The sequence below is a fragment of the Merops nubicus genome, unplaced genomic scaffold (genome assembly GCF_000691845.1).
Source record: "Merops nubicus isolate BGI_N331 unplaced genomic scaffold, ASM69184v1 scaffold14838, whole genome shotgun sequence".
NCBI lineage: Eukaryota > Metazoa > Chordata > Aves > Coraciiformes > Meropidae > Merops > Merops nubicus.
The window spans coordinates 44,088-58,183 of record NW_008625233.1 but is presented as its reverse complement, the minus strand read 5'-3'; the positions used below and the strand labels follow the sequence as shown (position 1 = coordinate 58,183).

Below are 14,096 nucleotides of genomic sequence, written 5' to 3'. Positions count from 1 at the left end.
ATAATTTATTTTCTTTAAAATATTGATATTTAATTTGCTTTCAGTATAATAAGTAGTTTAAACAACTAAGTCATTTATAGTATCACCCTTCTAGCCTGCAGATTGATTATCACTCTTGCATCTATTCATTTAGAAAAAGAAAATTAAATTCAGAAGTAGATAACAACACACTCTTCTCCAGATAAGCTGAAAATTGCAGCATTTCTGAGTTCTCTTCATTAATCTGTGTGAGGCAACTAGTATCTTCTTTTTTAGGTTATTCTTTTATTAACACATTTTTTGTAGACATCAGGGAGCAAAAAAGTGTTAGAAAAAGGTCTGAATCAACTGTGGGAGGTGTCAGGGTGAGAAGCAACACAAAAAAAAAGCTAAGCATCAGAACATTCTTCTGGACAGCAAAGTCTATCGACAAGTCTTTCAAAGCATTTGAAAGTAGACTTAATTTTTACAAGATCCCAGTTTTGCACTTTTCTCTGTTTACGCTGGGTATAATGTTAACAAAAGGAAATCAGACCAAAAGATATCCCTCCACCATCCTCTCTGCCTCCAGGGTGGCTACTGCCCTTTTAACATGTCTTCTCTCGTTTTTGTTTTCAAGGACACGTCATAACATTTTCCCAGCAAAAAACCATACCATGGATGTTTGGGTCAAACTGCTAGCAGTGACAGTGCTGCTTACTGTGGTGGATGCTCAGCTGCCAAAGCCAGCACGGGCCCCTCTGGTTCTGCACAAGCCTTTCGTGGTTGTTTGGAACGCGCCAACTGAGCAGTGCAGGCTGCGGTACAAAGTGGACCTGGATCTCAGTGTTTTTGATATAGCATCCAACACCAATGAGACTTTGAGTGGATCCAATGTGACAATCTTCTATCACACTCATTTGGGATACTATCCCTACTACTCAGATAATGGAGATCCTGTCAATGGAGGGGTGCCCCAGAATGAAAGTCTTATCAAGCACCTTAATAAAGCAAAGTCTGACATTGACTATTGCATACCTATGAAGAAATTTCAGGGACTTGCAGTCATTGACTGGGAAAACTGGAGGCCCCAGTGGGATAGGAACTGGGGCAATAAAAGCATTTATAGAAATAAATCTCTTGAGATGGTTAGGAGACGGCATCCTCAGTGGTCAGAGGACAAAATAAGGAAAGTGGCTAAAGAGGAATTTGAAAATGCTGGCAGGAGCTTTATGAACAACACCATTCTTCTGGCTGAGCATATGAGACCAAACGGTTTGTGGGGTTACTATCTTTACCCAGACTGCTACAATTATGATTACAAAGAACACCCCCGAACATACACGGGGAAATGCCCCCCCATTGAGTCTTCCCGCAATGACCTCCTGCTCTGGCTGTGGAAGGAGAGCACTGCTCTCTACCCTTCCATATACCTGGATTATGTACTGAAGTCCAGTCCAAACGCCCTAAAATTTGTTCACTATCGGGTTAAGGAGGCAATACGTATTGCCTCAATTGCTAGGAAAGACTACGTTTTGCCCGTGTTTGTTTACTCCAGACCATTTTATGCCTATACTTTTCATGTTTTAACCGAGGTAAGCAGACAGACTTTTCTTAGAAATTTAGAGATTAGAGACAGCTTCTTAGAAAAAACACTTCCTAAAGGTTTTCCTTGTATAAAAGCACTTACGCATTTGTTTTTCATATTTAAGGCAACACCTCTGAAAGGAAGTGCTGTAGTCACAGCACAAAACCCTACAACTTTCAAGAGTTAATACTGCAGTGCTTTGATCTACTTCTGTAGGATAACATTGTATATTTTTAATGAGGACAATTTAGAAAGAAAGTATAAAGAAATCATTTCCTTAAGGAAGTAATTCATTCTGATAATTTAATTCTTCAGGACAGCTTGTGAAATGAACTTGACCAATTTTCTTGAAGTTTAAAACTAATTAGTGTAATGGAAAGATAAACTTTCATGAGAAAGGAGCCTCAGGGCTTTTTTGTTTCTTTATCTGAATGTAAATTCATTCAGTATAGAAATAAACCAGTCAAGTAAACTAGTCTAGCCTGGGTTCCCAGCTCCTGCATTGAGCATTGGCCATCTTGTTTTTCAAAGGAACACTATATTCAAATACCTTAATGATTCAAAATTTAGTGCTAACACCGTGGAATCCTTTAAATAAAGAAAACAAGTTTCTGAGTCATGCAGTGTTCCTTCAACCAACAATCAAGTGCAATAAATATACAGTGGCCACAGCATTGATGATAAAAGCATGTGTCCGAATCCTAGACTTTTTGGATATGTAATGACAATTGTGGTTCTGACTTTGTGCACATAATAGCAAGGCACAGAAGCTTATTTGTTACTCTAGTAGTTTTCCCAAGTGCCATAAGTTTTACTTTGATCACTATCAATTCCACAAGAGGGGAGGAAGTCTAGGGCAGGGAGCGTGTGGAAATCAGCCCTTGACAGCTAAGGGCATCTGAGGGTGCTCCCCCTCTTTAGCTTATGGAGAAACGCATGAGAGCTTGCTTCTGCTGTTGCCAGAGACAAGTTCTTGACTCAAACCAGAACAGCAAAAGGGAGAGGAGGGGCAAGGGAAAAGGCAGTGGTCACTCCAGCAAACCCCTGACTGGATGTGGCTTCAGGCTGGAGCTGGAGCTGGAGCTGGAGCTGGGGATGTGAAGTGATGCCCTGAGGAATGTTTCAGGCTGCCCCAAGGAAGCAAAGGGTACACAGAAGCAATTACAAATTTGTTCTGCCTCATTTTCAGCAACCAGAGACTCCTTAGAACTGTTTTCTGTGTGGTATGGAAACCTCAGCTCCTAGAAGCTCAGAAATTGTGGATAAATAGGCAAGGCTGGGTCCCACTAAAGGCAAGGAGCCATGGAGGTCGGTACAGGCAGCATTTCACCCAGACCTTCACTGAAGAATTCAGGCTGTGAAATATATGAACGTTCTTCAATTTCAGGCTGTAATAATACATTTTAAAAATGTGAATTAGTCCCTTGGTTGACAAAAAAAGGTTACTTAAAGCTAAGAAAACTAACATGCTGTTGCAAGTTATGCACTAGTTCAAAAATCTGTGGTGGTGCAAAGTTACTGTTTTACCGTACACTGTTTTCTGAACAGTACAGGGGTAATTTGGAGTCATGTTCCTCTTAAGTTACTCTTTAATTCACTGGCCTGTTTTTTAAGTGCATGTAGCGATTCACTTTTGGATGCTCTACTTGACATCTCTGCAGCCAGGGAAGATACCTGCATAGCCAAGGAAACATCTTTGGGTTATGCCTCACTACATATTTTCTAATAACTTCATACCCAGCTCTGCAGGCAGCCATGGGACAGGGCTTGATGTGTCTCCAGACTATACACATCATCTATGAGAACAGCTTGGAGACTTCCAGGAGCTTGCAGGGTTGCACTTAAGGAAACTCTGAGTAGGAATGATCAGGAAAATGATGTTCTTGCTTCCTTCATAGCCCTGAAGTCACCAAGATATTTTAAAATTGGTTTTGTGTGTTCAGATTTTAAACTAGGCTGGAGCTTCGCATTTGACCTGTGACATGCCCTTAAGTGATGCTCACAAACTGACAAAGTAGGCAGGAAACCTCCAAGCTGCAGCAACAATGTGCATGAGTGTGGAAACGAAAAGAGCTAGTGTAGTACAATGACATCCAGGCTAAATGACCATAGAAAAACTGGAATAGCAGACTAGTAGATAACAGACCTCTGACAGGGACTTGACCAGGAGAACCTCTGTCCTTCTCCATCAAGCTGTGCAAGAGCTGTGACATTCTGGTCCAACAGAAATTATGTCTGGCACATTCAAGTCTTGTGTACAAGCCCTTTTGTACACAGCCTGAAAAACACAGTAAATATCACAGTAGAAGAAAACAGAAAGAATGGTTGTGAGTCAGTCACTGAGGGAGAGATACAGGTCCAGCAGACCTTCAGAAAGATGTAAGACTCAGGTAGCAAATAGATGCTGTAAGCTATGTGTGCTGTACCATTCATCCTGACTGCACATGGAAGTCAGGTGAGTTGTGCATAAGGTGTCTGAGAAATTAATCCTGCTTTATTTCTTGGAAACAATTTATAAATTCTGAATTGGGATCCCAATCATTATGAAAGGTTTCTGTATTTGCTAAAAATGAGTATAAGCAGTTTGCCATCTGTAGGGTGCTTAGAAACTATCTGCCTTGACGATTCACTGCTAAGCATGTGGGAGAGGGAAGTTACACAGCAGCATCTGTTCTTCCTGACTAGATGGCTGAAGTCATTAATACAGCAAGATAACTAACAAATGATGAATAATAGATAACAATTTTCTCATTCACCTACAGATCTTCCCTGATGATCAGGTATGCATGTTTACAGTCAGCATTCCCTGCAACCATGCCAGACTTGCAGTACCATTCCTGCATGCAGAAAAAGCATGTCTGTAATTAAGACTGTTCAAAATTTAAAGGAAAGAATACAGATGTACTTATTTTTCTTTCCTTGGCAAGTAACTAGAACTGACTGTCCTGATTCCTCTCAAGCTCCAAAACTGAAATGGATTAGCTCACTCCTATTTTTTCAGTATCCAGTGCAGTGACTTGGCTGATCAAAATATGGAGAAGCACTGATAGAAAATAGAGCCTCCTCCTCCTCCCTGTCAAATCAGCTGTCCACTTGCAGATAGCCCAGCATAATCTTGAGGATCTTTGGTTGTTGCACACTGCCCCCAAAAGCTTGAACAAGAACGAGCATCTGAAGGGAAGAGACTTTTCTGACTTGTCACTTTGACAAATATCAGATGCCTAAGTGGCAGCTGACTCATCAACTTGCCTCTTCAGGACAGTCCTCTAACGTGAATGGATGACAGTCTAATAGATGGAGTAAAATAGGATTCCCCACCTAAACAAATGAGAAGATGCTCATATTTAAAACTATATCTAAAATTTTAAAAAAACTTGCATGTTTTCTTCCATATGAGGTACTTCTTAACACTTACTTGGAAGAGTCATGCTAGTCAATGCCAAGCTGTGCTGTGTGAGAAATGGTGCTAGGTTCAGACCTGAAAACACTACTGTTGTCTCTGAGGCAGCTGGTGGAGCTTGTGTGCCTCACTCAGGGCTTCATGGATACACTTCCTTACCTTTGCTCCTCATTTGCTACCCGCAGCCATTATGAAAAGCACTTATTTTTCCTTTTCTCAAAATACCCAAATGAGGGGATGAACCTTTTATTTTCTAAGCCTGTCTGTGGCAGGGGAGAGTTGAGGTGGTGCCTGTCTCTTTGTGTGACTGTCTGCTGGTCAGAGCATCAACCTCTGGCACAGGAGCTCTTGGCTCAGTTCTCTTCCCAGCCTGCTCAGGATGAATCCAGCACCCTGTGTTAGACACCAGGAAATAGTGTGGGCATCACAAGACCAGAAAGAACAAGTGTACAAAGAGAGCTAAAATAAAAGAGAGGATGAAACGTCATGTTCATAGGTTATTCAGGGAAGAGCCCTTCTGTGCTGATGGATTTTGAGGCACTGAACATGAGTCAGTCATTCAGTAAAAGATATAACTATGCATAAAATGACAGCCAGAAACCTTACATCTTCTCTTGTGGGCAAGTCACTTAAGCTGAATTCAGTTACATAAGCTGTAGTCAGGTTCCTCCTCGTTTCTCTTGCTCTCCTTTGAACATTCATTGAATTTGCTCGAAGTAAAATGGCCTCAGAAAGAGAAATGACACCCCTTTAAACATCTGTAACCTCAGGGCGAAGGTAACCCCTGCTGGAGGGTTAGGTGGAGATGATGCATCTTTTAAGCAAGGAGGAAGAGAAAAAAATTCAGCCCATGTTTTTCTAGTTCTTTTTCCTCCTGGGGAGGACCCTTAGCACTTGATCTTTGTTTCAAAGAATTCAAAAAGAGAAGGTTGCAAGGTGGAAGGAAAGTGTTTCAATGAAGTCACATGAAATTTTTTATTTGCAATGAGATGCTGTGTTTGCAAATATCCAGCACCTGTACAGGTGCTATAAAAGTGCTTTAAGCATGCCTAGGGGAATATACCTTCCAATCAAACACCAGATTTTGACCTTAGCCTGAGAAAAGTGCTGAATTTCTCAGCATGGACAATGTGGTGATTCTAAGTGCGTGGGTAAGTGGAAGCCCAAGCGCCTCGGGAACTTCAGTTGTGAAATTAGCAGTGCCATTGGACTTCACACACCCAGAGGACTAGGTGAACTTTAAGGGTCATGTTCCTGGTTTTGATTATTTTATATGCACATGAATTTGACATGAAATGCTGAAATGCCTTTGTGGATCTGAATCTAAACAATTTCTAAGAGTAGCAAAAGAAGTGTGTGGAATATGAGAGAGTAAAAACTGGATTTACTGACTCCTGGTCAAGCATCCTAAGGCATATTACTTACAAAATTTTAATTTCAGGGTTTGCTCAGGTCTTAGTTCATCCAGCAACGATAAATACCAACTGATTATTTATTTTGACTCTCTGAAAGTTGTTAATGAGATCTGAACTGTCCTGGTGAAATGCTGGGGTCTGAACCCCAAGCCTTGAATTAAGGTTGACATATGGGTGATTCCCACAGCCCTTCATACAGAGGGGGTGAGTTTGCCTTATAGCTTCCCCCCAGGGTGCGGCCGGCCCGGCAGGGAGAGCCAGAAGGGAAATGAGCCCCAGGGGTCCCGCAGTGAGTTGACAAAGGTCAGGTGTCTGCTTGGGGATACAAGCTGGGACCACTTGCAGGGAGTCAGGAGTGTCTGTCTGTGGAGTGCACTCCCCAGAGCTGCCTGGTTCAGGGCAGACCTCCTGACTCTCCCTGGAGCTGGGCCCTGGTCTGTTTAGACCTTTGCGAACGCGGGTCAATCGGGTGAGCGTCACCATGTGGGCATCTTTCTCTTATGTATTTAACTGGCTGGTCTGGCTGTTTCCCATGCCAACTGTGGGCAACCTCAGGTCTCTGTTTGTACCACCTGTTGTGGGCCGAGTTATGTCCTTTGTGGGATTGTTGGGGGTGGCATCAATTATGTACCAGCTGATTGATCTGTTTGTACCCCCAGCGATCCTTCATGGAATGTCCTTCTTGTCTACAATACAGTCTGTGTATTGGTTCATCTTCCTGCTGGTGGTGGTATCATATTTGTTGGGGCTGGTCATTGTCAGAACAACTGGTGATAAATCACTCAACCATTATGTGGCTAATGTAGAATCACAGACCAGTCTTTGTATCTGGGTAATCTTCATAAAATGCTTTGCAGATGGGGAAAGCCTGGCAACCCTCATTACCGAGAGGTCAGGCTGTATTTCACATTCTCATAATGTTTGATATTTTGAGCTTTAATTCACATACTTTTTTTTTTTTAACTGATAAATCAATTCCCATAGGAAAAAAAACCCCATGATTTCCCACATGAAAATAACACCTTCAGCCCACACCACTATCCTTTTATAAAACTACCACCAGATTACATTCTTCTAAGAGTAATGACATTCTCTAACAGACTCCTTGGATGATCAGCAGCAACAAGAACTTCAGGCTAGACCAATTATACTTTCTATCCCCCTGAACCCTACACTAAGAGCCAGTAGGCCAACTCTTCTCTTTCAGACTTCTGCAGGTTTTCTTGCATTGTTTTGTCTAGCCTTTAGTTAAAGGGTCAAAGTCACTGCTCACTCTGACTTCTCTCATCTTCAGTTCTACAGCAGAATCTTCCTTTCTCAAGGCATTTGTTTGTGCTTTCTTTTGTATCTCTTAGGCCATGCAAGTTTTATAAATGGGGACTCCTTCACTATGCATTGATAAATCAACAGGCCCACTTACAGTATGAAATAGATTATTTAGTAGTAATCAGCAATAATAACATGGTTTCTCCCTTCTATAATTTTGCATTTCTAAGGTGCCACCACCATACTGTGATAATTTGGTAGATTATTTGGATTGTATTCTCCTAAGAAGAGGCAAAAAGATGGTATTAGAGAACATCGCTAACCTTTTAAATGAATTTTCTGTTTCTTTATGAAATCAAGAAATATTGTAATATTTGTCATTACAAACATTGGTCAGGAATTACTTTCTAATCAATTATTGTAGATAGAAATGTTTTTAGATGTAACTGATCAGGCCTTAAAATTTGGGGGTGGAAGAAAATCCTTCCTCCATATATTCTAAGATTTAATTTCTCTAGACAGAATATTCACAGTCTCAGGGAATGGTTTTAAGACACTTTAAGCAAGCTATGATGCTATGTTTCTGGCAGGGCACCAGTGATTCCTGTTCTACATATAGTCTGTGTCCTGGTAGAGCTGTGTTGCTGCTATTGCTACAGCTCAACTACTTATTGGTGCAGCTCTAAAAGTGGACATGGTTAAGGCAGTATGCAAATGTCTGCCTTTTTTTTTCCCCCTCATTTTGCACCGTGTAGCACTGGGAGAGACTCCTTTTTCAAAATTGTTTTCCAGCATGATGGCATTCATGCTGGTAGGAACAGCAGCTCTATAGCTGTGTTGGCATTACTAAAGCAACACAAGTTAGACCCCTGTCTAAAGCTCATCAACTGCAATTAGACATTGTAAGGGTGATCCAATGATGTGTGATCATACTTATCACCACTTGACCAAAATGATGCCTATGTAGTTATGGTAACCATTCAAAGACTGTTAGATAAAATAGATCATTCAATTCTTACTCCACCTATTTGGTTGGAGGACCTCTTGTAAATTAACTATAATGACTTCAGTATTTAGTAGTCACACTAATTAATGAAACTTGTGCAACCCTTTGGAGATACACAGAAGAGCTTTCTAAACTAAATAGTGATCTTATTGTGAAGAATATACCACAGGACTGATGTCTCTTTTGGGGGAAAAAAAAGTGGTACCCATATTTTAGTGCTTTTTTTTACTTTTATTTTTATGTCCTTCGTTTTCTGATGTCTGGGTTTGGCCTTCTTTTTCAGGTGGATCTGGTCAATACCATTGGTGAAAGTGCAGCTTTGGGAGCAGCTGGAGTTGTTCTCTGGGGCAGTATGCAATATGCCAGCTCAAAGGTAGGTCGTGTTGGTTTATTAGTATTTAAGAGTCAACAGCTTCTCTGCCACCACACCCTCCATAGCACTTATCTATCTTTACTGATGTAATCAGCTAGCAACTGAGAATGATGGCTCAGTACTAATATCAGGTCTTGTTAGTTCTATGCTTTCATTAGGCTGAGAAGTCCCATTTGACCCAGTGCTACAGAGGTATCATCATGGAATAATGAGTGAAGGTTAGAAGAAAGACAGGTTTTGAAGCAATAACATATAAATATAAGCACAGCTTGGTTTACAAAGTTCTACTCTGCAACTGTGGTGGTTTGTACAGATCCACAGAGAAAGAGTGAAGCCTGGAGGGGCATATTTTCTCTGGTCATTAGTGTTGAAATGATACATGCAAAATAATGTTACCCTGAGAAAAGGCCTAGTTCCTCCTGGGTTCTTCAGGCTTTCACAAATAATCTTTCTTGAAATGATGGAGGAGGCAAGATGCTGCACTGGGGTTTCACAGGAGGCACAACAGGCTAGCCACCACCCCTAAACCTGGGCTGGGCTTTGGTGCCCACTCTGCTTTTCATGCAGACTACTTTCCTCCTCCTGAAGTTTCTAGGAAAGCACCACTGACTTGGGCAGAGGAAGAGGGATAGCTGAACTGGAGCTTTTTAGTTGCAATTACAGCAACTTCTGTGCTGGTTTCTGACAACGATGTGTTCCTGTTGCGAAAAGGGTGGGGGATAAATCCCGTTGTGTGTGGCTGGCACCAAATATGCAACAGATGCCGATCGGGAGGCAAATAGTAATTGTTTATTTACAGCAACATTTAAAGGTTCTTTTGGATTGCTGGTGATAAAATTAAAAGCCATGGGTATAGCTAAAGGTTTATTGCTAATAACAATAACACACTAGATATATACGTGCACACACACCAAACAATAACAACTTGCCTGTGGTAGGCCCGAATGCCTGGCAAATAGACAAGCTGGTTGAACAGCAAACACAATAGACCTAGACACAGTAAAGTCGCGAGAATAATCAAGGGTACACTCAGGGAAGCACAGAAATGCACCTGAGGAGAAAAATACGAATATGCCTGGGGAGGAAAAGTCTGTCTCTCAGCATTGGCTGAGGTAAATAATCTTACCCACACGGCATCCCGAGTTGGGGGATGGCGAAGGAGCGAATTCGTCAATCCCTCCTGTCATCGGTATGGTTCCGAGTCGACCCTGTCCCCATTTTGGGGCCGACATTGGGGTGATATTTATACTTGAGTTTTTTACATTACATCACCGGGGTGTACGTGCGGGTGGGGATGACTATAGACAATCTTATAGCTTCAGTTAATGCCACAAAGTCTGTTGATTTACACCTGCATAGGTGGAGGTAGTGGCTTCTTTTGTTTCGGGCTAAGCCATCGGAAGACTGGGATCATGAGGCCTCCGCCCCATTTCATGCTCCTCTGGGCACCCAGATAACACCAGATGTTGATCTGGTGGTGGTCGCCACACTCGCCCAGTGCTTAGCACCTCACCCAATGCTGGGTTTAGGGCTTCCAGGCATACAGCTGCATGGTGTACTTGGTGACTGGACTTTGTCATTAACTGTGTTCTCTTTACAGTTCCTTGTAAACTGAAGGAGTTAGAGAGATCAGCACTAAAGCAGTGACTAAATATGTGCTCTGAAACCTATCAGTCCCATGCACTGCTCCTTTGTACTTGGTGACTGGACTTTGTCATTAACTGTGTTCTCTTTACAGTTCCTTGTAAACTGAAGGAGCTCTGCTCCTTTTCACACAGGTTACTTTGGCCAATGATAGTTTTGTTCTAGCATCTTCTAGATGTAATAAATTTGGACATAATCTTAGCTACTTAGAAATGTGTCATGGTCTTTTGTTATTTACAGGAGAGCTGTTCAACTGTGAAACGGTATGTTGATGGACCCTTAGGACATTATGTCATTAATGTGACCTCAGCAGCCAAACTCTGTAGCAAAGTTCTGTGCAAGAAGAATGGAAGATGTATCCGCAAAAACAGCGACTCTTCTGCTTACCTCCATCTGTCACCCACTAATTTTAAGATCCAAACCCGTCACTCAGAGAGGGGCCCCAGGTTCCAGGTGACTGGTGAACCCAGCTTGGACAGTATTGAAGCCATGAGGCAAAAGTTCATGTGTCAGTGTTACCAGGGCTGGACAGGAATCTTTTGTGAACTGCCTGACCAAAGGCTAATGGAGCGCTGGGTTCGTGTTGTGTTCAGTAGATCAAGAAAACAAAAGCTTTATGTCTTCCTTTTAGGAGCCATGCAGCTTCTTCTGCTTCATACTACACACTAAAGTCTTCTGAGGCAGTGCAGGGAAATATAAAATTATGCTACTGAGTTCTGTTCCTTTGCAAGTTTTTATTGCACAGGGAAAAGCCATTGCTGATTAAATAGTTTTATTCTGTTTTCATCTCTCACTCCTAGAATTGCCCCAGACACTATATATTTTGAATACAGCTTTTTTTTTAACCAGCTCCTTTACTCTTAACTCATGGTTTACTGATATGTTCAACAGTTAAAGCTTCTGCTGTGACAGTGGAAACTCTGAGTGAAAAAGCTGAATAAACTCGTACAAGGATTCATCCATGTAGAAGTTTAAAAAAGGACAGAGTCTTTGTTTCACGGCTGGATGATTTAACGTATAGTTATGAGGAAAGTCTTTGTGTGGACCAGGGATCACAAACCAATCACTGCAGCTGTTGCTGAAGTCAAATGGCATTTTGTGTAAGTAGCAGCACTGTGCCCAGAGCCACATCTGCCACAACTCACAGATCCTCTAAGTGGAGACCAGTGATGAGTGGTGTTCCTCAGGGATCAGTTCTGGGACCAGTGCTGTTTAACATCCTTGTTGGTGATATGCACAGTGGAACTGAGTACACCCTCAGCAAGCTTGTGGGTGACACCAAGCTGTGTGGTTCAGGTGACACACTGGAGGGAAGGGATGCCATCCAGAGGGACCTTGATAGGCTGGAGAAGTGGGCCCATGCCAGCCTCATGAAGTTCAACATGGACAAGTGCAAACTCTTGCACCTGGGCTGGGGCAATCCCAAGCACAAATACAGACTGGATGCAGTATGGATTGAGACCAGTCCTGAGGAAAAAAGACTTGGGGTTGATGAAAAGCTCAACATGAGACAACAATGTGTGAGTGAAGCTCAGAAAGCCAACAGTCACCTGGGCTGCATCAGAAGAAGCATGGCCAGCAGGTCGAGGGAAGTGATTCTTCCCCTGTACTCCACTCTCATCAGACCCTGCCTGGAGTACTGTGTCCAGCTCTGGTGTCCCCAGCACGAGAACGACATGGACCTGTTGGAGCAGGCCCAGAGGAGGGCCACAAAGATGATGAGAGAGCTGGGACATGTCTCCTACAAGGACAGGCTGAAAGAGTTAGGGTTGTTCAGCCTACAGAAGAGGAGGCTCTGGGGAGACCTCATTGTGGCCTTCCAGTATCTGAATGGAGTCAAGAAAGTAGGGGAGAGTCATTTTACATGGGCTTCATTGTGGCCTTCCAGTATCTGAATGGATCAAGAAAGTAGGGGAGAGTTGTTTTACATGGGCTTCTAGTGATAGGATAAAGGATAATGGCTTCACACTGGAAGAGAGTAGATTTAGATTACATGTAAGGAAGAAGCTTTTCGCTGTGAGGGTGGTGAGACACTGGAACAGGTTGCCCAGGGAAGCTGTGGATGCTCCATTACTGGAGATGTTCAAGACCAGGTTGGATGGGGCTTTGAGCTATGTAGTCTAGTGGGAGGTGTCCCTGCCCATGGCAGGGAGGTTGGAACTAGATGAACTTTCCAGCCCAAACAATTCTATGGTTCTATGATCCTACTGCTTCTGCATGGACAAATGTAAAGAGTATATATTTATACATCAATGCACACTTTAAATAAAGTCTGTTTCACTATTTCAAGGCCTAACTTGATTCATATTACTTCAGAAGTATCAGTATTTCTAGTGGTAGTTTTGTGCCCTCGGTTTCAGACGTACCGTTCGGCTGAAAATCTCTGCAGTTGCCAGTCATTGGGTTGAATATTCATTTTCCCATTGCACCAGCCAAGCAGCAGAATATATATGGATTTAGCTGACTACTGGCTAATTTAGCATCCATTATATGCTATCCTGTCAGGCTGTGGCATGTCCATTTGCATTCATTGATCCATGTCCATATGTGAACAAACATATTTCATCAAAGATCTGTCTTCCATACAGCCTTTCAATGGAACAAACAATGAATGCCTTCTTTGAATTGAAGACAAACCCAAGAAATCCCCTACATCTCTCTGATTCAGGGAAAATATGAAAATAATTTTCTTCTGAGGCTTTCTTATGCTTCATCAAAATGAATCTTGTTCCAAAGCATGGACACAGAAATTAATAAGAAACCCACATGTGGGTTTAAGATTTTTTTTTTTTTCCCTGACTAGAGTCTGTATTTGTGATCATTTGTGGCCAGACTTCATTGCTCACAGTAGACAGTAGCCTATTCCTGTAGCAGTTTGGTTAAAATGAGCAAAGCTATATGGAGAGGATACTCAACTGAGTAAGGAAGTCTGAATCTGACCTTTAACCAAGCTCCCTCCTTGATACTGCCCTAAAGTACTTTAAACGTTGACATGTTTCTATGCATTATAATCTGCTGGGGTGTCCTGCATTCTTTGTAATCTCCTGTTCTCTCTGAATGTTTCTTCATGGTAACTCCACATGAAACCCTTTCTTTGGTTTGCCAGGACCAGATTCACAGCTGGTGTGAACTGTGATGCTTAGATTCATTTGAGTCAAAGACCCAGCTTGTAACAGACCTGCAGTGGATAAGTTAAGGCTACAATGATCCCTTTAAACCTAGACACTGAAATGGGGCTGACTTCACTTAACTAGAGACTTACTGCTAGCTATAGTGAGTCATTGTAATGACGTGTGCTGAGAAGCTACAGGAGAGCTCTTCCACTGACATTTTGCTTTGTAGTGTGTAAAAGCAATGGATGACAGCAAAAGGGCAGGTAAAAAACTTCACTATTTTGGTGTGGGAGAGAAAGAATTAAAAGTAAAATTTAGGAAAAAAAGTTTTTA

At 42.1% G+C, this 14,096-nt stretch overlaps 1 protein-coding gene across 1 annotated transcript; it reads left to right on the top strand.

Moving 5' to 3' along the window:
• The first annotated feature begins 635 nt into the window (after nt 1-635).
• LOC103778052 (hyaluronidase-1-like) lies at nt 636-11,319 on the top strand. The gene is made up of 3 exons (XM_008945619.1): nt 636-1,553; nt 8,917-9,006; nt 10,891-11,319. Exons 1-3 carry the CDS (start codon nt 636-638, stop codon nt 11,317-11,319), a joined length of 1,437 nt encoding a protein of 478 aa, XP_008943867.1.
• The last annotated feature ends 2,777 nt before the right edge of the window (nt 11,320-14,096 follow it).

Coding starts and splice junctions, on each gene's coding strand:
- LOC103778052 (XM_008945619.1), top strand. CDS start 636: ATGGATGTTTGGGTCAAACTGCTAGCAGTGACAGTGCTGCTTACTGTG. Junction 1,554..8,916: donor CTTTTCATGTTTTAACCGAG/GTAAGCAGACAG, acceptor CTTCTTTTTCAG/GTGGATCTGGTCAATACCAT. Junction 9,007..10,890: donor TGCAATATGCCAGCTCAAAG/GTAGGTCGTGTT, acceptor TGTTATTTACAG/GAGAGCTGTTCAACTGTGAA.